The sequence below is a fragment of the Chanos chanos genome, chromosome 1 (genome assembly GCF_902362185.1).
Source record: "Chanos chanos chromosome 1, fChaCha1.1, whole genome shotgun sequence".
NCBI lineage: Eukaryota > Metazoa > Chordata > Actinopteri > Gonorynchiformes > Chanidae > Chanos > Chanos chanos.
The window spans coordinates 17,250,384-17,278,299 of record NC_044495.1 but is presented as its reverse complement, the minus strand read 5'-3'; the positions used below and the strand labels follow the sequence as shown (position 1 = coordinate 17,278,299).

Genomic DNA, 27,916 nt, shown 5'->3' with positions numbered 1-27,916 from the left:
AGAATGTCTTTTGAGGCGCGGCATTTCATTAAGACCGTCTTACCCGCGCAAGAGGCGTTTGAAACCAACACAAGTTTGGCTTTACCCTCTAAGGACAAAATCACACATCCCACCAACCAGCTGAAAGACAGAAGTATTCGCGTTCGACAACAGGTGCAACTCACTCTCTCCAGAAAAGGGAAGAGGACAATACGGAATGGTAGATTACTGTGTCTTCAGTCAATAACCTATATATGTTTATACATGTGTCACAATATGTACGTCTGTTTCAAATCGTTTTACCCAAATTTGCTCTCATCGTTAATGCATGTAGCCTCTTACATTCTCCAAAACCTGTTACCGTAACCCAGCAGCGATGGTTCGGCTATAATTTCCTTCATTTATCAAACGAGGAAATATTTGTTCAGCAATAGTCATGTCTCTGGATTTATTTGAATATTATTCAGCACTAGTTCTCGAATGGGACCTGTGCGACCACAAGTTCATTCCTCTGTCCCAATATGTCTAGTGCTCTTGCCTGTGAACAGCTTTTTTGTAAGCTTTATACAGGGTGGGTTTTAGTTTATTCTAAAAAAGACTGGCTTTAGTGTAGTTTGTTTGCGGCACTGTCTGTTCACACAAAATAAATCTGTGGCGCTATCACTGCTTCCTGTCGGAGGGCAGGGCTGTGCAGTGCTGTAGTGGATGCCAAGAATTTTGCATAGAAAAAGCAGGCTTATCAACGCATTACTAATAGTCCCCATAGAACTTACTCAGCAAAAGACGAAGTCGATTTAAAGTGTGCGGGGAATAAAGCATGGTAGAATTGTGTTTATTTCAGGGACTTTACCCCATGGCTTTACTTCAAGAAGTTGCACTGATGTGAGAAATGGAGAAATTAAGGTAAGACCTTTTCGTGGTCCTCTGTTAATTTTTCATTTTGTCACTCAGAGGGTTTTCTGTTTATCATAATTGCATTGTGCAGGAGGTTTAGCTCAGATTTTAAAACAGACATGAATAAATCTTGGGACAAAAAATATAAAAGCATTTTATTAACTGCATTTATCTTCAAATGAAATGTCATTTAATGTGTTGTCCTGTAATCAGCCAGCCAGTCAATAAATAAATATAGCAGACTTTATTTTAGACAAAAAAAACATGACTAAACATTGATGGGTATTAACCTTTTAGACACCAGAACATTTTGGCACTGGATGTTGTGTCCTAAGGATGTGATTCACTGTCATTGTTTTCAGCATTATCTCTACAGCAGAATAAAGATGCTTTCATTCTATTGCAGACTGACTATGCCAGTATTTCAGCGGCCTGCCGGCCCTCGCGAAGAGTGGATGTTTCGAGGTCTCCAAGCCCAGAATTCCGACAGGCTCATAGGAGCTACGGTTGGCCCAGATGCAGCACCTTTTCAGAGGGTTGTCGCTGGGGAACTAGGTTTCAAACCCTTCCAGCTGGACGGACTGTACCAACCAAAGTACGCCTTCACAGAACCGCAATGTCACAACACTGCGCCCGGTCACAGATCATGCGCAGCAGCAGATCCTATCCCTCTTTCCATAAAGCCTCCATAAAACCCCCAGGCCTCTCCCTCCCTCCGCCCCGACAGTCATCCCCCAGTGACGATGTGTTCTTACCTAGCAGTCCACAACATGTCTCCTACATGCCAGTAAAGCAGATGGCACAGGTGGCGAGCAACCAGACCGCACAGGGGGTTGGGGAAGCAGTCTGGTTGTGCCATGTCAGGGGGGAGAGTCAGCGAGCTGGAGTAGTCACTGGGGAGAGTCAGCGAGCTGGAGTAGTCACTGGGGAGAGTCAGCGAGCTGGAGTAGTTAGGGGGGAGAGTCAGCGAGCTGGAGTAGTCAAGGGGGAGAGTCAGCGAGCTGGAGTAGTCACTGGGGAGAGTCAGCGAGCTGGAGTAGTTAGGGGGGAGAGTCAGCGAGCTGGAGTAGTCACTGGGGAGAGTCAGCGAGCTGGAGTAGTCACTGGGGAGAGTCAGCGAGCTGGAGTAGTCACTGGGGAGAGTCAGCGAGCTGGAGTAGTCACTGGGGAGAGTCAGCGAGCTGGAGTAGTCACTGGGGAGAGTCAGCGAGCTGGAGTAGTCACTGGGGAGAGTCAGCGAGCTGGAGTAGTCACTAGGGAGAGTCAGCGAGCTGGAGTAGTCAGAGAAGCCTCGCTCCCTCACTCAGAAGTCAGTGTGGAGGTGGACACCGAATGCAGGAAGCAGGCTGAAGAGGAAGAGATCCAGCAAACAAGTGCTATGGTGACTGAAAAGTAAGACTGAGTCACAGTTTCCTTTATGTTCATATTAAATAGTACTGGAAATGTCCTTTTTTATTGTAAGTGAGACATGCTGGTGCTTTTAATAATATCTAAATAGTAAAAAGACACACCAGTGCTGTCGCTGTTGTGAAAAAAAAAGCTGAGAAGGATATATTAATATCAGACTGGGAGAAGACTACATGTCCATTCTCTAAAAAATGTCTCTCTTTGTGTCAGGATGAGCAAGTTGGATGTGACAGTGAGTGAGATGACATTAGAGAGGGCGGTGAACCTCCTTACACACGACAATGAGGATACACAAGCCTCCTCAGCACGTTTCATTCAGACGCAATGCTTCAGCAGTGCTGATGCAAAAAAGATGGTACACATGAGTTTTTGGAGCTTTGGAGTGGGCATGACATGCAAATACTACTGATGGTGTGGAAGTCTGAGGACCAAAGATCAGTTCCATTTTCTAATGAACATGGTATCAGAGGCCTTATTATAGACTATGGTAATATATTTTGGGTAAATTGAAAAAGACTGACTGTGCTGATGTTTCATTTATTATGAGTAATTCAGTTACTTGTAATTCGTTGTATGGTAGTTCATTCTTAGCTCAAGCTTTTGTCACTTGTTTTTCTGCCATTGTCATTTTGAATGGAAAACTCATTTTTGTGACAAGGTTCCTCAGTCTTCTGCTTCCTCATCTCTGCTGGAAACAGGTTACAATGTCCTCAGCTGCATTTTGTTTTTGTTTGATGTACCAATAAAAGACACACTGATCTTTAGAAGAGGTTTTAACTCAAACCCAACACCTGAAAAACCATGGACTTTGCGCTCTTCAGTGAAAGATGCATATTCCAATCTGAATCTCTGGATACTTTTGTTTCACAGTATGTGAGCATATGTCTGAAGAGTAAGAGAAGTATGTTGGGTGCTTCTAAAATGCAGAATACAATATCAGGCTCTTCTTGGCCTCTTAGTAGAATAGAATAGAATATCTTTATTGTCATTGCACAAGTACAACAAGATTAAGTTTGCAACGTCTATACTCAATGCTATAAAAAACAATAAATAAGGTAAAATAGAACAATGAATAAGATAAAATAGCAATAAAATAGCAAAAAAAGTAACGAACAGTATGAACAGGGTCTGTCTGAAGGTATATAATTACTGTTTGTTTCCTGGTTTTTAAAGAAGTCTGTGTATCATGTTTTTTTTCTGTGATGTGCTTGTTACCAGATGTTTTATCTTCATGGGATCCCTAAGCTTCTGAAACTTCTGCAAAGTGACAGTGAGGAAGTCCAACAGGCAGGGGCTTGTGCCCTCCGCAATGTTGTATTTGAAAGCAGCGAGAATAAAATGGAGATAAAGGACTGTGAGGGAGTTCCAATCATCCTAAATCTACTCAAGAGAAGCCAGGACATAGAGACTCGGCGGCAGCTAACTGGTTAGTGTACAGAGAATCACACGATTAAATATTACACTTGCCTGTGTTCATGCACCTTGTTGAAAACTATTCAACCATTTTGGAAAATATTTTAGTTTGTCAGGTTTCTGTCAGTATGTATGCATATCAAAAGGCTTGAGTTCAGTGGGGGGCGGGTGTTAGAATTTGAATGTAATGAGAGGTATTAGTGTTTTGTGTGTGTATGTGTGCATGCTCTAGGTCTGCTGTGGAATCTTTCTTCTCATGACCTTCTGAAGGAGCTTTTGGCCAGAGAAGCTGTGAAACCCCTGACTGATGTGGTGGTGGTACCATGTTCAGGCTTTTCAGAGGGAGAGAACCCTAAGGATGAGTTATTAGCCGATCCTGAAGTCTTCTACAATGCCACAGGATGTCTGAGGTACACCTGTAGTTCTATTCTAGTACACTACAGGGCTCAGCTATAACTCTGTTCTACATTAGTGTAGCCTAACTGAGGTATACCTGTGACTCTGTGCTCCAGTTTCACAGCCCAAGGTTCACCTCTAGCTCCAGTTAACAATCTGCAACACCTGAGGCACATCTGTAACCACATTAGCTGTAATCCACATTATCCTTTTACTCTAATGGAAGCATTTTTGATTAAATCTGATACACTGACCAGAGTGCATTACAGTGACACTATGCAGACTGATTGTTGTTTTAGCATGATGGAACACTGTGTTCCCTGAGTCTCACTTCAGTCCACAATACCTCACCACTGTCCAGATTTTCTCAAGTGTGTGCTGCTGTTCGCTGTCCTCAAGGGCACTGTTACAAAATGTGAGAAAAATGTTACCATGGCCTACACAAGGGCCTAACGATGACAGGGTGGGGCAGGGGTGCTAGATGACAATGCTTTTTAACTGCGCTGGTCAGTAAAGCTCTGTCTGAATTTTTTATGTCCCTTACAAGACATGACACTGCCATTAAGGATTTTACAAAATCCAGGACCCTTAGCGTGGGTTCCAAAAGCAATGCTTGTTTGTGCAAATGTACATAATATAGGGTCAGCGGTTAAGAAGAGATTTTCTATTCCAGAGGTCAATGAATTGCTCAATGAGCATGCCTTTGACATCTCAGTCACAAGCTGTCATTTCAGTTGAACCGTTATGGAAGATTCTGGAGCTGCACCTGAAACATTGATTTTTTCATTACCAGCACTGGAGCTCCACATGATGGAGTTTCTTGTGGAACAGTGGTGCTGCCTCCCTTCATAAGCTTTCTAGACACCTATAGAATCTACTCCACAGCAGTGCTGAAGCCAACCTGGCTGCTTGTGGTGGGGAAGGCCCGGCTCAAATTCTTTCCTAGTGTTTCCTGTATTTTAGCAATTGTCTTGACTCCAGTAATGTTTTTTTTAGTGTTTATGCTGGTATTGTTTTGCAGTGGTGTAGTAGTCAGGCACACCCTGCAGAGTCACTGAAGCAGGGGAGCTCCCAGGTTAGAGATTTGTCCCACAGCCAAGATAAACACGTTCCACTACCTCAGTGTCACCATAGTAACACACCCCAACAGTTCAAGGCCACAGTCTAAATAATTAATTTTCCTGGATTAGTTGCCAAGGCTTTTCAGAGTGTGTCACTCTAACACCAGGGCACATCCCACGGGAGTCTCAGGGTCATGTGGCTCAATGCCCATCACACATACAGAGTGCCAATGTCATAGACATGGAAAACACAAGAAAAACCTTGTAGACAGTTCTCAGAGCTAGTTCTCTACTTAAATGTATTTGAAGTCCAAACACTCTTACATATGAATGTACTGTTGCATTGAGAAATAAAGGCAGACTGGGGATGGGTTGGTGTGTCTGTAGTGAGAGAGAAATCTGTAGTGAGAGAGTGACATGATTATGAAAATGGTATCAGGTTGGAATATGTCTTGCTGGTCACATGTTGGAGGTAAAGGGCTCTTTCTTACACCAGCGCAACGTGGTGCAAACTGAAATGCAAATGTCTTTGCTAGTTTCAGACCGACGCAATTGTCATTTTCCCATCCAGCGCCCACGTTGTTTAAATAGCAAATGAACTTGCGTCCATCTGGGCGGTTGGTCTTGAAATTAGGTGTGGTCAGTCACATTGCGGGCGCGTTGCCATTTTGAATGCAACCGAAAGCCTCTGTGCTTAGACCAACAGAAACCTAGTCTAAAGTAATGTCACAGTTGTTTCATTGAAAAATGGAGTACCTGATTGGACAGAGGATTGGGAGACGGCAGAGGCAGCGAATGGTTCTTTTCGTCCAGGTGATAAGTCCTCCATTGTAACAGCAATCCGTCAAAGGTGCCAGCACAGGTGGCTTTTAAAGGGAATGGTAGCTGACACTCTGATTGGTTTATTTCATGTTACGCCCAAAACACACCTACAATTAATTAAGAGACTAAGTACAACCCCTTTGTGCCTTGTGCCTCGCGCCTTACTTTGTGCTGAAATTATCTGCCGTTACACTGGCAAGTGGATTTGGACATGGTCTAAATGAACTTACACCATGCACTTTAGACTATGCGCTTAGATTGTTAAAATAGAGCCCTTAGTGTTTCCATAATGGTACAGTGTAGAGAAAGGTTCAATGGAACATTCATGAAGTTTAGGTTTCACAGGACTGACATGGCTATCAATGATTTACTTACACACAAACAATGTGAAGGTATACACTTAGCACAGAGTCATTTTATTCTTGAGTTCTATAAATAGGAACCACCAAGGTTATCTGATTGTCCGTCCTCCGGGGAAAAGCTTACTAAACAACTAACATCAGCAAATATTTGGTTTGAGCATCTGTTGGATGTGGGGAAGAGTTCTACGCTTATTGAAATAATTGTATTAGTATACATTATATTTGTTTAAATATCATTAACTTTGAGTACATGTGATCTGCACAGACTAGGATACAGACCAGCACTACAGTCAGTGTGGGCTTCACGATTTCTTTAATGCTTAAACCTCTTAAATTGCTTTTATGAGACTGAATATGTCCAGTCTAAACTATGATTGTTGCGTTGGTTTATAGAAACATCAGTTCCACTGGCCCTGATGGCCGAAAGGCATTGCGGGATTGTGAGGGGCTTATTGATTCTCTTGTCTACTATGTCAGGGGGACCATCGCAGACTACAATCCAGATGACATGGTACTGAGCCAAATATTCTTCAAAACTTGTTTTCCCACTTCATTTTTTCCCCCAGGCCATTCCTAAGGATTTCCCTGACCTCATTTCACTCCGTAAACAAGAATTAAATATATTTCTGACTGATTCTTCTGTCTACAGAAATGCTTAAGTGTGATCCATTAATGAGGAACTGTTAAACCTTTTCCATGTGTTCAGTTGAGTTATTATGCACAACTGCTCTGATTGAGTCAGACAGAAGTAGTCATACAGGTAGTGTATTCACGGTGTCTCTTTTGCCATAGACCTCAGAAAACTGTGTATGTATCCTGCATAACCTGTCCTATGAGATCAGCTCCGAGCTTCCCCAGGAACAGACACCCACGCAGCAGGAATCCAGAGACAACCCAGCAACGGTCAACACAACTGGCTGCTTTAGTGTCAGGAGTGCAAAATTATCAGAGGTAGAATCTCAGATCTTTTAACACAGGAGTTTCCTTGTTGATCATGGTGAGCCCAGAACATTGCTGTTGTACAGTGTGGTCTGGTAGCCAAATTGCTTATCATAAATCAACATTGTTTTATTACAAGTCTATCTTCAGATTAGTCTTGTAATCAGAGATAATAATTTGTAGATATCAGATAATAGGTTGTACTTAACAGTGGTTGATTGTGTAGTTTGTGCCCTAGTTAGGGTATACAACATAATAATTAATGTCTAGGTAAGATTTAATGTAGTTAGAGTACACTAGATAATAATTAATGCATATATAATGACTAATGTAGTTAGAGTATAATACATGATAATCGTGTAGCTACAGCATTATGCTCTAATGCATTGCCGATTGTCTTATTGAGTTTTAAAATTGATTTGAAGATGGTTGTCTGGGTGTTTTCCCAGTATTTGCAGTCAGAGTGTCCTATGCTGGAGGAGAAAGGGAACCCTCATGGCATTGAATGGCTATGGAGTGCAATTGCTGTTCGCATGTACCTGTCTCTTATCGTCCGAAGCAGCCGTCCACACACCCAGGAAGCATCTATTGGTGCCTTACAGAATCTCACTGCAGGGAGTGGAGTGGTAATTATCTATGACGTAATATCATCAGTCAATCAGCCAAGTAAATTAACATTGATTAAGTCTCTCTTCAAAAATGGGAGCTCAGTTTTAAGCACCTAATATCATCATGGCTAGTGTGGCAAATAAAGAAGTAATTTGCTTGAATCTTGAGGCAGTGCATCACCTCTAGGCAATGGATGCAGTCCACTTTACTAAAACACGTCTTATAAGATAAGATAAGATAAGATAAGACTTTAAGACACAAGGCTTGTCTCTGTCATGTTAGATTTTCAGTCCCTAAACTTGGCCTGATTGTTACTCTATCAGATATCTCGAGCCATTGCACACACAGTAGTGCGGAAAGAGGGTGGACTGCTGCAGGTCAAGCGCATGCTGCAGGAGGGAGAACCGGGTGTGAGGAGAACCTCAGTCTCTCTTCTGAGGAACATCTCTCGCTTCAGAGAGCTTCACAGTGACATTGGTAAGTCATAGTACTCTGCCATTCACTTTCTTACAAACAAACAAACAAACGAGCAAAAGAAACCTACAGTTACTTCAAGTTAACAGAGCTGTGTCCTCTGTTTTATAAATGCATTTTTTAATAACTGTTCTGTGAGGTCAGTGATTACACTGTTCTTTCCGCAGTATATCAGAAGGCAAACATTGTAACTCGATCCACATACCATACTCTAGGCTGTATCCATAGTAACACCACACTACACATAGAAATTATGCATTTCACCTTGTTTTTTTTCCCTTTTTGACCCCTCTCTAGTGAAACAGGTGCTGCCAGAGCTAGTTGCCATGTTATCGTATTGTGTGCAGGACTCAGATCTGCCCTCTGAGGTTTCGATCTCGCTCTGTCACATTCTGATGAATCTCAGTCACACATCCAGTCAGAATGTACGTGCCATTGTAAACCATGGCGCTCTGCCCAAAATCATCGATATAAGCACCAAAGACAACGGGTAAGTCAGTCTCATCAATGTTTTCAATCGCCCGTCCAATGGAAATGAAAATACAGAAATTTAAAACAGATAGCATTTTTCTTTCATTTTAAGAGAAATAACATGAAAAAGGTATGAGCAAGCTATGAGGAACGTTGAGGTTTTTCGTAATGTTTCACTTTCAGCTGAAGTACATGTGTTAAGGGCTTTGCGAGCCAACAGTTAGTTGTGACAGTAATATTGTGAGCTGTTCTGCTGTGCAGGTTTGGGCCCACACGTACGGCCCAGGCTGCTTCTGTGCTGTTACACACATTTTGGAAACATTCAGAGCTTCATGGGGCATACAGGAAGGTGAGATACCACTGCTTAAGTGCATGTTATAAAAATGTGATATTAGATCTTTGAGATCAGAATACACTTAAATGCAGGCTCCAAAACATCACACATCAGCTTATCAGTGTATTCTATCACCACTCTGGATTATCTGAAACAATGCGTTTGTGTGGATCTCAGTCATTTACCTGCATATCCTTGAAAAAAGTTGCATCAAGCGTAAAAACTTTGATGTGGCAAATTTTCAACTGAAACATTTATTTGAATCAAGTAATCAATGTCACACTAGCGTTCATGAGCAGTGAAAATCTTCCTAACCTTCCTCAAACAGAATAACTCTGACCTTGCATATAAAACCTCTTTTTTATTGTGCCAGTTGCAAGCAGTACAGTAAGTATGCTGTATTGTCTGCGTATATATGCATTTGCTCTTGCTGAGCACTTCAAGTAATAATCATCCAAAGTGCAAGCAGAAGGACTGATGCTTTACTCCCATCTGTGGCAGGCTGGATACAGGAAAGCAGACTTCATTAACAGCAGGACAGTGAAGGCAGTGAACTCTGCTCATGACTGAAGATGGAACAATACTATTGATAGACTGAGAAACAAGGCTGTCCATCTTTAAGTGGGTACACTGAGACAGAGATAAGGACAACGGTCACATTTCTGTCTGGGAGCAGGTTTGGGTCCTCTTTCCCTGAAGTACCTCAGGCATTTAAAAAGGCATCTGCCAAGTCCATATCAATATTGAGTGTTGTGTGTGTCTGTTTAGAGTATTTCACATTTTCAGTTCTGTCACAAATGCAGGGCACATTTTTTTTATGACAACATTTAAACAAATAACAGTGGAAAAAATACACAACCCTCTGAATCCCATTTGTAGTACACTGGAGTGTTTAGACCCTAATACCTTAGTAAATGCCAACACAACAGAGCAATACTATCCCAATATCCTAGTTTGGGAAGAGGAGTTCTAAGGCACAGTAAAGGCATGAGAAGATGATGTGGCCATGGCTTGATGCGATTTGCTGCTGTGACTTAAGGAGTGGGTGCAGCCATATACTGGAGGTTTACAATCTGTTCCCAATAGTGGAATATGTATATATATATATATATATATATATATATATATATATATATATATATATATATATATATATATATTCAGAGTCCACATCATGTATCATCACATCATGTATGATCTGTTTTCCAGGGCCATTTAAATCTTTCAAATTTAAACATCAAATTATATGTTGAAATGTTCTCGAATGTGCATCTGCACACTGCACCTCTTCAGTAGAACTGAAACAGATATCTCACATAATGCTACATCACTATTTAAGCCCTGTCAACCAGTTCAAACACTATTTAATAAACTAACCTAACAACCGTGGACTGATTTCTCTTAATGGTTGGGATGCATAGTTGCAACAAGTTAGCGCTAAAACAGTGTAAGGAGGGGGGGGGGGGCAAAGGAAAATGAATCCACTTAAAAGTCACTATGAGAGACAAAGGAATTAACCATGTAGATGACATGAATCATGTTCATTGAAGACCTTCTGAAGTTCAAAAGGAGGCAGGAATGCCAAACATTTTTTTGAAGACATTCCACACTGCGTTCTATATACCGAAAGACTGAAAAGATTATGCTTAGGAAATCTATGAACAGAGGCAAATCTATGAATCTGTGAATAGATTTCCTTTGTCATGGTCAAGTTTTAGTGCAATTCCAGCCAGTTAAACGACAACAGCAATATGTTTTACTAAGCAACACTGATTGGACCACTGTTTCTCCTCTGTGGAACAGGATTCTCCCTGGTATGACTTGTATTTGGCTTCTCTCTGCTCCACCTAGTGGTCTTTACAATGGAGAAGGCGCTCAGAGCCAAACCTTTCATTTTTAGAACATTCCTCTTATTTCTTCTAAGCACCAGTAAACGTAATTGCCCACTCTTAGTTTTTTTTGTTTTAATACACAGTAACCGTGTTAAGATCCCCTCACTGAACTGTTCTGTGCACATTAACACAAACAAAAAAAAATGCTCAAACTGTTCAAGTCACCACAAATTCACCATTTTCATAATGAAGAGGAATATAACTCCAAAATGTACTGTATAGCAGCAAACTCTTCACAATTAAATGATCTTAAATGGCTCCACATAAATGGCATTTACTTCACCTCACGTCCGTGTGCTGAGGCGGTAGCGTTTCCTCTTCAGCAGTTCTGTTACACAGTGTTGCTGACAGTGGGGGGTACTCTAGAATGGCTTCCCAGGCTTTGATGGGTGAGTGGTTATGGACAGGTGGCTTTCATTGTCTGCATGGTCATTTTGCACACAAAGCTTAAAAAAAAAATATGGGCACAATGACACACGCTCTCCTGCTGGGTCTTTACACCAGAGACCAGAGTGTGCCTGTATCTCTATAGAGGCCAGTGCATGTCCCCGAGGTCGGTCACCGAAGTCTGGCTCAGGTTAGAATCCGTCTCCAAGAAGCTCATAATAACAGCCATCGCAGCCTCATCGTTGCTGAGGCCTGAGCTCACCAATCTCTCCAGGTCCAAATGGGAGCTTTCATCTGGGGACAAGAACAGGACATGTTTATGGGCTATTTATAGAGCTGCTTTATATGCTAATTACCAGTTCATTGTAGGCTAATGGTTGCCTTTGTGAAGAGAAAGCTGCCCTAATTGATCCAAGCCTTCAGTGTGTGTAGTTTTATTTTATAAAAGAGTATGTTTTTTTTACCAGTACGCAAAGGATGCAGAAGATGGCTGGTGTGATGTTTGGGATGATGACATTCATGAAATGAACATACCTTGAATGAGATTTCCATCCATACCTGATGTGAGGTGGGCCTGCTGCTGGTCCTGTTGCTCCACGTGCTCCTCCACCTCTCCCTTTAAAGTTCACGACATTGGGAAATAAAGGGAGATGTGTGGTTGGAGAGGAAAGAAGAAAATCAAGCGATTGAGAAAAAAAAGACACGACTGTTAATTTCCAATAAGTCATGGATTTGTTTAGAATAAAAATGCCTGACTGGGTTATGGTGCTTCAGATGTAGTGGAGGGGAGCAGTGTGTGCTTGTGTTGAAAATGTCATGCCTTCATTCTGGTCAGTGCAGTTAATGACTAGTGTTCAGTACCATTGTATATTTCACAATGTAAACACAATGTAAATGTGAACAAGATCTAACCTGTAGGGCAGTGGGAGGACTGCTGGATGGGGGTGAAGTTATCCTACAGAGAGAGAAACAGAAAGTGAGAAAGAGAGAGAGAGTAGTTAAGTAACCGTTAAGTGGAATATACAGAATCATATCCATTGTTTTCAGCCATAATAATAGATCACTCCAGCTATGAGTAAATATGACTAACTAAATCATACTTGTTGAATTAGTGCCCTGTAATTCAGTATCTGCTGACCACAAAAGAAGACAGTTTTTCTTGTGATTTATTGTCTAGTTGTGGATCATCTACACACACACACACACACACACACACCTGTTGAAATCCAGTAGCTCATTGGCAATTTGTGTCCCAATGTTGCTGGCATAGATCATGGTGCCCGTTGTGCTCCTCATAGTTGGAATAATGGAAGGAGATGGCTTTGCTTTATCTGCACAGAAGACAAACCCAGCCCGGTGTCACTGTCTGCTGTCTAACGTCTTTTTCTCTAAAACCTAACTTTTTAAATTCAGCTGATCTCCATGGTTTTATTTAAATTGCAATAAACGTGTAACACCTTTATTGCATTTTAATCAGTTATTTATCATCATAGAGCAATAACATGCGCCCCTATACACCTCTGGTCAACATTCCTTTCAAGGATATACTGGAAGAGTGGGGAATCTTAACCTGCTCCACTCCAGTTATTTTTTCAGTAATGTGGGGAATCAAACCTGTAATCCTCTAGTTGCTGGCTCTGTTTTCTTGTCTAAGTTACTACTGCTCAAGACTTGACATTTGACATCAATCTCTTGAGGCAAGTAACTACAGGAAACACAGCATAAGGACCAACAATACCACACAGACTGTACATGAGGGAAAATTAGTGTGATTTCCATTTGGCGTCTAACACGTTGATATTCTTTACCTTCGTTCATGCCATAATGTTCAGGTCTTTTTGCTGAAGTGCCTTCCCCTGTGGTATGACTGTGGCCCCTGTATTTAAAATAAAACAACAATCAAATGTTAAGTTACTGGAAATGACAATATTACCGAAAATGTGTCCTTTATGGCATCCAGGTACGTTAATTATTAACATTTTATAAACAGTCATTATCATTCATTCACGTTGTCCGCTATGGACTTCAACATATTCATCATTCTTTTTTATCTGTCAATCCTGAGAGTTACTCATTAACAGTATCTCGGTCAAAAACATTTTCCAATGAGGCATTATGTACTTACGACACCACCGTGTTGGTGGAGACGATAAACTCTACCTCTTTGGTCCAGGGATTTCTGAAACTAAACCACTGACTCTGGAGAGTAATGAAAGAGCCCTGTTTGGTCCTGAATCTGTAGCAGTCAGTCTCAATCTTCTCTGTGCTGTGTAAAACTGCAGGATAAAATGGAGATAAAAGTGACACCACACCTTAGCCTCACTCACTGGACGAAAATACCCTGTAATAGTTTTCACACAAAATATTTACACCATAAAACTAAAGTATTTAACGTATTAATGACTATCAGCAAATCAGAGCAAAGGTGCAAAAACAGTATCAGACCTTTTCTATGTTTGTCAGCGAGATGTGGCAAGTTGTCCTGATGAAAATACTCATAACAGGATGTCCCCAGTAGCTCCTGGGGTAGATATCCTAAAACTGTGGTGGCTCTGGAAGAGAGGACAAAAAGTTGAGAGTGATGTTCATGTTTTCCTCTGGTTAATGACTTCAGCTCAGCTTCACTGAAGGTTTACCGTTGGTCAACAAAGGTGAATTTCCCATCTATGGTATAGCGTGTGACGAACTGGGCAGGTTTGACGTTGACCTCGCTGCTGTCTGCTTGAACAGAGTGGGAGTGGATGCGGCCAATCGCTACCAAACAGTTAAACTGTGAGGTGTGTTTGTCCAGGTCCTCACTCTCGGTGTCAAGCTGACTGGTGTCCCAGCTGCGCATGTAGCCAGTACAATGGACTGTACAGTACCTCTGCCAGTCTGACAGATTAAACATATCACAGACTGTTCACCATCACCATTACATGCACAGATGATGCTGAAAGTACACATAATTTGCAGATTAATCTCAAATTATTATCAATAATTGTTATTATGCAGTGTTAACTGTGCATTGCTTTTTCCCCGATCAAATGTACTCATGATTATGTTGTAATTACTCATTTGGAGTCAGTTCACAGAGAGTGGTCAGTATTTATGTGTAAAAATGTGACTTTTCTCTTGTTTACTTCCCTTCCCTCGGTACTGGTGTCAATTCACATGTTAATTACAGCTGGATTTAAGTACAAACAGAATTCATTAACGGCAACAAAATATTCATCATGGCTTTGGTATTTCCTCCTTCCTGGCAAATGTGCGGTTTTTAACAGTGGTTGAATATGGGTGGATAGGGATAGGAAATTCTGACCTTTCCTCTTGGAGGTGGATGGTTGCGTCAGAGTCTCACTCTTCATGCGATTCTGTTTCATACGGCAGAAAAAGGAGCGACGTGCACCAGTACACAGTTGAGCTCCACCATGAGGGAGATCTCCCTGCATCTGTGACCCACCTACACACACACATAAGCAGTACCACATGCAGTAAAGCAGCCACATACACAGAGCCTCCATGCAGAGTGTAAAGCATGCATACAGGGGTTGGACAAAATAATGGAAACACGTGGTATTTCAAGACCTATAAATTTGCTGACGTTTAGACGTTAATACGATTCCCAGTGATATGTAAATTTTATGTATATGCACTGCAGACATCCTGTGTTTTATGTATTACTCAAGATTTTTCTTTCTGTAGAGGTCTGCGTATTCGTACAAGTCAAAAATGCGTGACCTTTCAGACTTCCAAAGAGGGTAAATTGCTGGAGCGCAAATGGCTGGCACTTCAGTAACAAAAACTGCTGAGTTGTTCAAAGCATCAAGAGGAACTGATTCTGGCATAGTCATGATGGCATAGCAAAAACCAGGGAAAACTAGTTCTGGGAGGTGCAACTCTGGGCGGAAGCCAAAACTCTGTGAACGTGACTGCAGGGCACTAAAACGCACTGAGTCAAAAAAATCACAGAACCACAGCTACTAATGTGACTGCAGAGCTAAACCAACATCTTGCTAACCCAGTATCAACCAAAAAGGTTCTTCGAGAGCTCAGTGCAGCTAGATACCATGGAAGGGATGCCATTGCCAAACCTTTTCTTTCCCCAATCGATGTTCGAAAACGCCTAAAATGGTGCAAAGACCATCAGAAGTGGAAAATGGACCAGTGGAAAAATGTCATCTTCTCTGATGAATCATCCCTCACGCTTTTTCCTTGTTCAGGACGAATTTATGTATGGAGGAAGCCAAAAGAAGCCCTTGATTTCGATTGCTTGACCACAACCATTAAGCATGGAAGCGGTTCTGTGATGGTTTGGGCCGCAATATCATGGGATTCTCTTGGTCCTCTGTTAGCACTGCATGGTAGGGTTACCTCCCAAGAGTTTTTGTCAATTCTGGGTAACCAAATTCACCCAGCGGTCCAAACACTCTTTCCAAACGGTGGTGCCATCTTTCAAGACAATAATGTGCCAATTCACTCTGCTAAAATCGTTAAAGACTGGCATGAAGAGCACAGAGGTGAAGTTGAACACTTGGATTGGCCCCCACAAGATCACCAGATCTTAACATAATCGAAAATCTCTGGTACATTTTGGAGCAGCAAGTAAGGAACCACTTCTCTCCACCACCATCTCTGAAAGAGCTGGAACAGGTTTTGCTTCAGGGATGGATTAAAATTCCCTTAGCCACTGTCCAAAAGTTGTATGAATCTATTCCTCGACGTATTGAAGCAGTTATTGCTGCCAAAGGAGGACCAACTCGATATTAAATAATAAAACTGCTATTTAACAAGGTGTTTCCATTATTTTGTCCAACCCCTGTATGCTCACAGAAGTGTACAAGTACAAAGAGCTCATGCACACATGGTAACACACACCTATACAGTGACAAAGGTACACAACAAAGGCACACAAAAAGGTACACAAGCACACTGCTACTAAGCTATGTACAAATACACGACACACACACTGTTGCGGGCTCACTTGGAATCAACACAGGAAAAGACCACTTAGAGGAGGTGAACCTAATTGTGGACCGACAAGTCAAAATTGAAAACACACCACAGAAAATAAACCGGAATAGTGTCCACAGGTGTCACACACATGGGCACAGATTAACATATACAGTACGTACCAACACACACTACCACAGAGCTATGTCCTGAAAGTACCATCTACTGGGACAAATGGAGCACAAATACACTGTGGCAAGTTAAAAGCTTTTTTTTCTTACTTTTGGTATCAGTGTGCTGCTCTTGAGGAAAGAGCTCAGAGCTTGAAAGCTGCTCTTTCACTTTAGTAATGTCCTTTGGGTGTATGTAATCAAACACACTCTGTCCAATCAGGTCCAGCTGAGGGAAAAAAAACAACACTACAATCAATATACAAGATATACTAATCAGAATTCTTCTCATTTTTTCCCGTGACATATGGCACACTCACTCTGTTCAGTGCACTTGCAAGACCACTGAACTCTGACTGGTGTCTTGGCAACCTTTTGTCCCACACTTAACTGACACAGCAGTCATAGCTTTCTGTAAATTGTGTGCAAAGTTAGTATACTTCATTAGTGTGAGAATTTATACAGCATATTAATCCATCTATTAAGTAAAATATGTCTCCAGACATGCACCTTGACTCCTAAGGCACTGCCACACAGTGCAGGTGTACACAGGAATTAGCGCTAGAATCCTGACTCTGGCCAAGAATACTCAGGAAGAGCTATTGTTGCTATATCACTCGCTGTCAATCAAGCAGGCTAGGTAAAAGTTCTTTGCACTATGTTGCTCTTTGCACTGACACCACTGACTAGCAGTGTAAAATTGTACAGTGTTTTGAGAGAGAATCACGGGCATGAATATTTGGCCATTTCAAACTGTGAGAAAATTTGATCAAGTCCATTAAAATGACCGGTATGAACAGGCCAAGAAATCCCTAGCTAGATGCTCAGAGAGCCCAGAAGTGTGCAGTCCAACTCTCTCACCCGATTGTAGTGTAGAATCTTCGAAATGGAGTCAGAAACAAAGAGAATCTTTCCTCGGTCACAGCTCACAACGAAGAGGAAACCGTCAGCTGCCTACCACACAGAGATGAGCGCAATATTAATGAAATAAACTGCATGAGTACCAAAACTACAGGATATAGACATATAGTAATCAGGACACGGATATGGTCATCCAATATCAGCAGCATTTCCTAAACTCTTCATTATGTTGACCGGACTTAAGTGTTGGGAGGAGAGAAGTACAGGCTGACACTGCTCCAAAAAAAATCATTTTTCTAGTCATTTTTTCTCCAGCATGTGTGTCAGCATTCTCATTCAACTGTCACTTATACAACATTATACAACAGGAAACTTACATTGTTGAAGAATAATTTTTCACGGACAATGAACATACTGTGTCACCACAGAGCAAAGCTATTAAACTAAAAAATCCCAAACTATCTCAACGACACTTGCCAGATCATTGGACCTTCTCTGTCTCTCGTTCATATTAAATACTTAATTGTATAGTTTGCTGTGGCCTATCCTAAACTCAGAGCTGGAGCAGTATACTCAGGACCTACGCGCAGCAACAGGTGCCTAAGTTCGTCTTCAGGGAGAAATGAAGGCCTGCGAGCTGCTTCAGTGAGAGAGCTGGTCGTCCCTGGCAAGAGAATACTATAACATGATCATTGGCCTTAAAACCAACAGTGGACATGAAACCAAATCAAAGTATATTCAGAACAAATACTGCTTTAAGAGGCATCTGGGATACAGAATGAAAATTATGTCAATTTTCAAACTTATGCTACTCTTCTGCCTAAGTTTGACTTACCAGTGTCAAATAAAACACAACTGTGATATTCTGGGTACAGGTGTGAGGAGAATGACGCTGATCTGAGAGGAAATTCATAGTACCTTTAAGGGATTTGAGGTGTTGCACAGCCTTTCTTAGCACTGTCAGCCTGTCCAGTTTACGGCCTAGTGGATTACAGGAAGGAATCATGGCTGACAGCTCGTCAATCAAATTATTCATCTTGTCTCGCCTCCTCTTTTCTATTTGGCTGTGAGGCTCCCTGTCAGCAAGATTATCAAATAAAAATATTACTTACAAGTTGTGAACAACAGAACTCATATTCCCTTGCTTTCTTAACAGACCGTGAAGGTACCTGAGACATTTGATTTTGGCTTGCTGCTCATCTCCTTCAGTCCTATGGAGTGAGAGGGAGAGTTATCAAGGTGGAACATCGAAAACGCTCCACATAAATCACCACAGCATCACAGTCTTCATCAAATTTGAGCTGAAGACTGTGTGCGTACATGTCTAAAACACTGCTCCAAAACTTTACCTTTTGGCCGAATCCTCCATGACAGCACCTGAGCTTTCCCTACAAGAAACAAAAAAACGCAGCTCAGGGAGAAATATGATACAGAAAAAGTCAGTGTTTGTCAGGATGTCATGTGCTACTACTTTTCTACAACAATAACAAAAATAAATAAATTAATTTATTTATTCTAAAATAAACATGCAACGTCATTTCAAAATCCTCCATCAAACACAGTGACCACAATACCTCATAAAGTGTGAATATGCTCAGTTCACACTGTTTTTCAATGAGGTTCAGATAAAAGACCAACTCTGGCTGACTCTGTTGGGAACTTAGTAACTGGCTGTGAATACTCCATGGCAGTCTGTGATGAGTACTTAGTAGCTGAATGTGTTCAGGACTCACGGATGTTCTGTGCTGCCCTTTCTCTTCCTATGGACATCCATGCCAGGTAGCAGGGGTCTGGGGTTAGAGCCATGAGAAGATTGCAGGCCAGAGTCTTGGCTGGGGCCTGGGTTGATGGACTCTAGGCTGTGACTGGACCCAGTCATCATAAGATCGGGGGGAGAGACAGAGATGTTTCTGGTACTGCGCTCAGCTCCTGAGGTACAAACATAGCACACACATGAATATTTAAATGTTACTGTCCATGGGCCACTTTAGATAACCAATATTGAATATGATTTCTATAAACTCAGTTCCATCACACTTAGGTAAACTACATTCATTACCTTCATAAAACAATGCATTAAGCTGAATGTTAGTAATTTACACTGAAATTTGATGAAAATGCACTGCATGAAACTTAAAAAATATTGTGTAGTGCTGATAACTCTACAGTAAAGATCACGAAGGATCATTTGATATAAATTTGATAGCATTATGTCAAACATGCCCTATCAATTAAACTGTACTTTAGAAGAGGAATTGTACTAAACATTAGCTTATCAAGTGTCACTGAACATAACTGTCAGTTGATATAACACCTTCAATAAATGCTTCTAAATATGCACTTTCTAACATGTCTGCTGATTTAGAACAGAATGTGCAGCATGATCTTATTTTTACTGTACACCCTCCACATACACACGATGACAGGTATACCATTATTTCGGACGACGTTTTCCGAAATGAACAGAATGATTAAGAGTAACAGACTTTTATTTGTAATTTTGGCTTCGCAAAAAGGACACATGTGCAATAGAAAAAATATTAACGCACGTCGGCAAGACACAATGCATACGAAATCAGCAATTTAATATCACGCGATTGAATCTTAAAAGACGTCAGCATTGAAAGAACTGATTTTCTGAGGTGGAATGTGGTCGCGCGAAAAAGGGACACAATTATTTCTTCCCTTATCCCATAGGATAAAAAGGAAGAACTATTAATATAGAACCTCTTTACGTTATCCCGATGGTGGCGCAAGCGCCGCGTTTGACTTGTTTCCACACTTACAGGAAGTTGAAAAATGTTTTACGAATAGCTATTACTACCCCCTGGCAACACTGCGTAGGCAGTTTCATCCGTTCTTTGTTGAATAAATTTTTCTAAGAATGTCGTTTATCCAAATGTAAACCCGGCGTTCATTTCTTTATACAGTTCCCAAACTGGATAATAGGGTACATAAAATCATTATGATGGATGGAAAATATCTCTCATATTTGCTTAATATGAACGACCTTTAGTTTTAGGATACGGTGAGTAGGTTTAGTTTGTTAATGTTTTGCGCAGCTTTACTCTTTCGGTGTAGCATAGTTAAAAGGATTTGTAGTAAGTGTGTTTAAAGGTCAGAATTCAAGGCTTCTTATCAGCGAGGCGAACTTTTTGCCCCGCATCTAAACTTCTGGAATGGTATCTGAATAGTGGTTTTAGACTCGAGTTCGTGGAATAGCCTAATATACCCTTCACGTAAAACTCTAGTTAATGCTACCACGAAGCATAATGAAACTGTAGAAGAAATTTATCCAGTCTGTCCAGAGGGTATGCTGAAGCCAGACCTAGAAAATGCTGATTATAGAGTTGCCCGTGAAAGTGTAGGTAGTTATGTGGACTGTGGTTCTGTTCAGACAGAGTCTGAACTGGGGCAGCTAAACTATGCAGTGGGCTTTTTTTCACTGGGAGAGCGGCACGTGAGAGTAATGAGTAGCAGCTATTGCCTTACCTAAGCACTTATATAACGCTGTAACACTGACCTACATCCTGCACACGAGTCTGATCATACTTTAAACCTTGACATTCATTTGAAGAGGGGGGAAAGAGAGAACGGAAGAGATATTTTGAATTGTCGCACTGACCTATATTGTGTGGAATCCGTGAATGCCCTTTAGAATACTGCGGTACAGCATGGACATCATTCAGCTGCGAATTATACTGAAAATTTAGGTGGTTTTGAAGCAGAAGTGATTGTCAACTCTACTATTAAAATGCAACTGTAACTGTGTCGCGGCAGAAATATACTAGCCTACTTTACATACCAGATCTTAGAATGCTCTGCACTAATGAGAGAGAAACACGTGTAAATCAGTCTTTCTGCAGTTATTTGCTGATGTTACAATAGTAGATAACTTTGATTTGTAGGACCGTTATGGATTACAAATAATAAATATGTAACAAAGGTATTTACATTAATTTCATCTGTGTTCAATAAACGCGGCCTTTTGAATAAGGTTACCATAATTGTTAGAATGCTTTCTTTGTTTGCACACTTATCTTTGAGAGAAGTGATTTTGGTTCCAAATGGATGTAACTGGTACTTATGTACATACAAAGACTTATAAAATGTAAACATATTTGTCATTGACTTGAGTCACATACCTTTTGTGCACTTAAAAAAAAATACAAAACAGTACAAACAGAAAGGCAAGGCAGAGAGATCTAAACTTCAGGACATCTGTCTGGATCATCCAGAGGATGAGGCTAAGCTCACTCTGTGTGGAGGCAGACACACAGTTGCTCTGACTGAGAAGTACTAACTCAGATTTGTGACTGACCAGACGCCAAAGAGATAAACAGACGTTAGGCAGCTTGAGGACTGTTTCAGTACAACCTAATGAATAGGAGAGGTAAAGAGTGTTAAATGTTAATGTTAAATAGACCTAAATATAGAATCTCAGCTGGTATGTCATGTTTGTTATACTGAATCTTCACACACACACAGACACACATCTATCTATCTATCTATCTATCTATCTATCTATCTGTATGTATATATATGAATCATATATGAACTGACATACCATAGCAAGATCAGCTCAAACAAAGCCTAAAATGGACAGTGCACACATTTCCAGATCATGTGGATGAGCAACTTCAAAACACGTATTATTCCGAAACATGAAACACAAAAACAGAGGGAGACTGCCCTGTCAGGATCATCATATATTTATTAATTTCATAAAGATACACAAAAAAATCCCCTTCATCTCAAATAACATCAAGAGGCCAGATTTTTGAGGTTTTGTAAATAACATGCTTTGATAGCTACAGTTGTAACTGCAACCATACATCAACACACCTTATTCAACTGATTGAGCTTTCAGTTTATGTCAGTAGTCCCTCGCTCTCTGCAAACTAATGCATTTAATTATTTAAAGGTGCCATGTTCTATATATAGATATATTTCAGCATGCAAGTACTGCATCGTGTTTCACAAATTTCACACAAAATATTTTGATTAAGTGCTTCAGATTTTTAAGCAGACTACTTTTGGTACCTCTACAAAAAGATTTCTACATATTTGGGTAAGTTTGTGAACAGTTAGTTCACTTAAAGGGCACTAATTTCACTTTAATGTTCTTTGTTCAACATCGTACCGATCTGTCCTGAAGACTTTATGACGTCGGGGTAGTTCTACTGGTCTTTTATTGGGTATGTTAAGTGACAATCAGTGCAACATGCCATACTTTTTCCAGTCTGTTATAAATCATAAAATTAACCAAACAAAACTCAGTGTGAGGACAACTTAACACGGATTAATTAGAAGATGGATACATCTGATGTGGTAGAGCCCAAACTATCATAGTCAAACACAGATAATACAGGTCGACATTGCCATAGAGTTAACGCCAATCCAAAAAGGAGAAACACAGTTAATAAAAAACAACACTGCCATGGTTAATCAGAGTAAACATTGCCATGGTTACATAATCAACAAACGCACAGCTTGAACACACCCTATTCAGCTGACCCACTTTTAGCCAAAATCAATTACGCAACACCATCAGGCCTTGCTCTGGAAACCCCAATGAGCCCAGCATTCTCCAACAAGGGATAACAGTAGGTACACTAAAGACAGTCAACAGCTGTCAGCAAAGGTTGTCTGCTATAATGACGGTCAGGCTTTCAGTCAGACTTATTGATGAATGATCATTCAAACAAACAGCGTGCATGGTCTCAACTACTACTGCATATGGTCAATTTACCATACATACAAACATACACCAGACCTGGAAATTAAAGTTTCTGGTAAATTCATTCATATTGTACCACCAAACTGCAAGGCAGAGCTGGCAATCTGTGCATTCATGGCTAAACAATTTTGGTCTTGTTAGACCCCAGCCAACGTAATTGAACACCAGATCTCAAACCCAGAATAAACCAGTGTTACACTACAGAGTCCCAGACAAGGTCTTTGCAGTCCTACCCTGAGCTCAACAAACTTTACATTACCCTGCTCAAAAGTTAACATATTTTAATCTCAGCTCTCTGAACCAAACATCACACTATCAGCCATATTTCATTATCGAACCAAGTATTTTCTAATTATACTTTTCAAACACACAAGACTGTACATTTCTCATCTAGCTCAGTATTGACACCACAAATTAAACTTATCAACTAATCACTAAAGCATTATAAGAATGAATTGATATGCTACAATGTTAATTACACAAATATACTCATTATATTAACAACTGGATACAAAACGTTCATAAAAAGGTAAATGGTACGACCAGTATCGGGTAGTCACTTAATTCCACACAATTATAATTGTCAGTCATTATCATCCCCCTTCCCCATACCCACATCCAAATAAATCACAGAAATACTAAAATTACACACATAAACCCTTCGGTGTTAAACAAATGTTCTGGACTAATTTTATCAACATTTATCTGGAAACGTACGTTTTCATAGCTGTTAAATGGACTTAGCAGCCCACAGCTAGGGGAAGATTTAAAACAAAATATGAATATTGTAATGTTGAAATATTGAAGACAAAATATAAGATACAGATTTAAAATAACACAAAACAGTAAACAACAGGGTACTAATTAATCATTTCACAAATAAGTCATTACAAAACATTCTCGTAAAACTGGACGGAGTGTGAGGACAATCAGCAAGTTAACCTCAACACAATTAAATCTTCCGTTAGGTGTAATCCACGTGCTAAAAGTTGCCTAAAATATGGTAAACCTTGCCTTCTGCAAGAAAAGGGATAAATACAAAAATATTCAACAGGTGCACATGGAGTTAATTCTGTGCAGGTGTGTGTGTGTGTTTAACATGTATCAAACTGTTCTAAAACAAGCAAGCAGAACAATCTGAAGATCATTCATTCCGCTGGTGCCCACCTTCACAAAATAATTTTTCGCACTTCTAAACAAGCGATACGTTTTCGTGAAGTTTTACATTACAGAGCCACGGTAAAGGCAATGTTTTCAACTACACGCCAACACTGCTCCGAGTACCTTTCTGTGATATTTCAAGAGATCGGTAAAGTGAGTTTGCTCTACTGAACTACTGACCCAATTTCTGGCAGAACAGAAAGTCAGGAAAACGACAAGCTGCCAACAGCTCCCCACTCCACCGACCGAAGTATAACACTTATAGTCTTGCGCCGGTACAACCACCGGACATGAGTGGAAGGCGCCGGTTCCAGCTCGACAACGACAAGCACAAATAGAATACCTGTATGGCCTCGCGCCGCTCCGTCATCATCGTCGGCCACTGCCCTCCCCGCCGACATGGCCAGAGCCGGTGTACCGGTGCCCCAAACCACCGTGCATTAATGGCAAGCAGAGTTAGATGGTAAGGTGGGAGACATAGAGAGAAGAGGCGGGGAATTAGGGGCGTTGAATAAGTTGACTTTATTCCTCTTTTCTCTGACAAGGGGGGAGGCTGGAGTAAGAGGGTGGGGGTGTACCGACGAAACAGAAACGTGCAGAGACAGTGATGAGGACAAGGTCTCAACTGAACCCAGGGAGACACAGATGGTATGCCTACGGTGTCTCCTCCTACCGCGCGTTGCAAAAGATTCTCTTCATTCATTGAAATCTCACGTGCCATGTCTGCTCAGCTATTCATGCCTTTTAACGGTTAGCCGAAGTAGAGTAAACGTTGCTGAATACTAGGAGACCAGTGGCAGTAGTCTGAGTTCCCAGTCTCGACGTATAACGTGTAGTCATGTATAGCTTATGGAAGTTTTACATAAAGTCTTGAAAGGAAACACGTATTTATTCCCACAGAAGAATCAAGTGAATGCGGTAGTTAGCCCTATTGTTAGTGAAGTCAATTTCTCTTAAAAGAATAAACATCCTGAAATAATAATAATATTCATCATCATCCATCGGAAGCAGTGGTAATAGCAGTAGCAGTTAAGGTACTAGTTGTAACGGTAACATCTGTTCTGCTGACCAGTCTTATTTCTTAAAATATTGATGAGCAACATAATTTTGTCGCTCCTTTGAACACCCTTTGCAGATGTGCGCGGGGTGAGGCGACATTTCCCTAAGTTCCCTTCCACCTTTAGTGACTCACGTGTGTGTTCTACCTGTGCTGTGTAATGTAACACCATGGTACGGCACTTTACGTAAGCGCGATGGTGCACGTGCCCAAAAGAAACGTGCTCTAGTTTGACCTATATATTATATAACCCACCGTCACGTGCGGCTGCCGGCTCATTAACCCATTTTTAGCCCGACGTGACGTAAGGACAGTATTTGAGGGGTTTTTTTCTTGACAAATTGCGACATACAACTGAGAGGTGTGCCAGGAAAATATTGTGTAGTCTGATGGGAACATTTAAAAAACACGTAGTCGTTTAAGGTGGTCTGAGAAGTGACCAAGAGAACATTCATGAAATGTATTTCACTTTAAGTTGCGATGCAGGAGTACAAATACAAAAATATACAATACAGACAGCGGTGAATGCAGAGCCTTTTCCTATACAGATACATGGTATATTCACAAAAGTACGGCATATTTTGTACACTTTAATCTGATGGGACAGTGTATCTTTTCGAGATTTGTCAAAAAAAATTAAAATATGACCGCTGGCTGTCTGTAGTGTGGTTTTGCTTCTTAGGAAACTGCAGTCCACACACATTAGTCATGCTGTATACTCAGAGAACTATTTTAAACAGACGACTCATTATAGGGAGCTTAACGGGCCAAAATTATGTAAGGTTGTAGTAGTCTTATTAGGTATCTAAAACTGTGCCCCATACCAACATCACGCTTTACAATGAATTTGGTATTTTACATTAATTGTACACTTTATGATGAGGGATTGGGAGATTCTGCATGTCTTACCTACTTTATCCCTGGGAAAATGGCTAGTGGATGGAGTCAAAGAGTTTTGCGATATAGTACTGATGACAGGATCCAAGCCCACTGTCAACATAACTGAGCTAACTGTTGAAAATTAATTATGGAAAATGATATAATTCCATTGTTTTTACACTTTTGGTTAATCAGTTAAAAGAAATTGAAATCACCTGATAGAAATTAATTTCTTTGCTGATCTGACTCCCTCAGTGCAGGCAACAGGTGCTGCATGTTATGCTAATAAGGGACATAGAGTTCTCATGGAGGCTGAGAGAGCAGTATAATATATATGATTCATTCATTAACACATCATCTTCTTTGTTCTGTTTAAAAACATAAACTTATTTAATGCTTTCAGTACTTTTATAGCGCCATTATACTTTCAGGAAGAGAACGCCTGTATATATTGTAGGGGGGAGCTTTCCTAAGACTGGGAGACTGCCAATATCAGGAAAGATAGTCCAGTTGTAAAGAGGAGTTTAACTGGAAAGCTTATGTGTGTTGTCTTGGGGACTAAGTAGCACAGGAACATTATAGTATTTCATGTCACTTTTGAAGTTGTCCAAAATATGGAAGATCACATGATGTGTCAAGTGTCCCTAAATCATTGGTTCACCAGATCACTATTTTGTGTACTACCACTTTGTTCAGCGGGTTGAAAGATATGACCTCATATCAACAGTCATATGCTTTCTTGTGCTTTGTGCTTTGTTACTCTGATATGGGAGAGCAGCAACCTGTTTGCAGCAATAAGACAAAATGAAGCAAGATTGGTCATAATCATTTGTCTTTGATTCACACTCAAAAGCACTGTGTTCACACAGTTGTGCTTAAAAAGATTTAAGATGACTTTGGAATACTTTGTTTCGAGTTTCATATCAGTAACATATAGACAGTAAAATACATTAGAGTTAACTGAGACGGTCTGTAGCTCTTTGAGAACAGATGTGTCTTAAGAAAATGTTACCGATATCTCATGTTTGCATCACACCTATTGTCAAAATGTTTAATCCAGTAGACCTGCGACAACAGGCCTCACAAACAATGGAAACAAAGGTTCTGACTTTAAATGATCCCCTACATAGGCTATATAACTGAGCAATGCATAATGAATACAAAACCGATGATTAATGCACTGTCTGTCTATGGTTTTACAGTCCTCTGATGGAAGGCTGTTTAATGGCAGATACAATAAACTGTCATGCAGGCTTTGAACATTTAAAGTATTTGACATGTTAACAGATTCAAACTTGAATTTTGTTGACCTTTTTTTAAGGTTATTTTTGTAAGATGTCATTGACCCTGTTTCAGTTTCCATATCAAAGGCAAAGCACTTTGTATGATGGTTGCCTTATAAAATCAAACAAGGAGAAAAACAATGAATCCTAGTTTTTCTGATGTTAGATTAGTGTCACATGGTACTTGTTTTTAGGACTATTGAAATGCTTGACAGAGTTTGGACATTCTTATGATTACATGGCTTACTGGATCACATTTTATACAGGCTTGTTTTCTGTCACCATGACGTCATGCCTGTTGATATTCAGTTCTGTTTAACTCTAAGTCCAGCAGCTTATGGAGATGTGCAAGACACTAAATAACAAGGAAACTATCCTCTTTGATGTCATATA

At 40.6% G+C, this 27,916-nt stretch overlaps 2 protein-coding genes across 2 annotated transcripts; one reads left to right on the top strand and one right to left on the bottom strand.

Annotated features, from left to right (window-relative positions):
- Nucleotides 1–3: 3 nt before the first annotated feature.
- On the top strand, nt 4–9,869 carry pkp2 (plakophilin 2). Its single transcript, XM_030776499.1, has 13 exons — nt 4–199; nt 821–882; nt 1,280–2,265; nt 2,491–2,635; nt 3,499–3,706; nt 3,926–4,103; nt 6,728–6,845; nt 7,127–7,285; nt 7,723–7,899; nt 8,206–8,359; nt 8,654–8,846; nt 9,089–9,176; nt 9,663–9,869. Exons 1-13 carry the CDS (start codon nt 4–6, stop codon nt 9,729–9,731), a joined length of 2,733 nt encoding a protein of 910 aa, XP_030632359.1. The 3' UTR covers nt 9,732–9,869.
- A 1,699-nt stretch (nt 9,870–11,568) lies between these two features.
- LOC115805840 (aryl hydrocarbon receptor nuclear translocator-like protein 2) lies at nt 11,569–24,705 on the bottom strand. Its single transcript, XM_030766571.1, has 17 exons — nt 24,648–24,705; nt 19,137–19,332; nt 18,753–18,791; nt 18,573–18,614; nt 18,322–18,479; nt 17,988–18,067; nt 17,404–17,496; nt 16,654–16,771; nt 14,742–14,882; nt 14,077–14,314; nt 13,886–13,992; nt 13,566–13,716; nt 13,249–13,316; nt 12,657–12,771; nt 12,353–12,395; nt 11,975–12,056; nt 11,569–11,734 (listed from the first exon to the last, which is right to left on the bottom strand). Exons 1-17 carry the CDS (start codon nt 24,703–24,705, stop codon nt 11,580–11,582), a joined length of 1,884 nt encoding a protein of 627 aa, XP_030622431.1. The 3' UTR covers nt 11,569–11,579.
- Nucleotides 24,706–27,916: the final 3,211 nt, after the last annotated feature.

Excerpts from the sequence above, each read along its gene's own strand:
- pkp2 (XM_030776499.1), top strand. The coding sequence starts at position 4 with ATGTCTTTTGAGGCGCGGCATTTCATTAAGACCGTCTTACCCGCGCAA. Across the intron at positions 200-820 it reads GAAGAGGACAATACGGAATG|GGACTTTACCCCATGGCTTT; the intron begins GTAGATTACTGT and ends TGTTTATTTCAG. Across the intron at positions 2,636-3,498 it reads GTGCTGATGCAAAAAAGATG|ATGTTTTATCTTCATGGGAT; the intron begins GTACACATGAGT and ends GCTTGTTACCAG.
- LOC115805840 (XM_030766571.1), bottom strand. The coding sequence starts at position 24,705 with ATGTCGGCGGGGAGGGCAGTGGCCGACGATGATGACGGAGCGGCGCGA. Across the intron at positions 18,480-18,572 it reads GCCAAAATCAAATGTCTCAG|GGAGCCTCACAGCCAAATAG; the intron begins GTACCTTCACGG and ends TCTTGCTGACAG. Across the intron at positions 14,315-14,741 it reads ATCCACCTCCAAGAGGAAAG|ACTGGCAGAGGTACTGTACA; the intron begins GTCAGAATTTCC and ends TTAATCTGTCAG.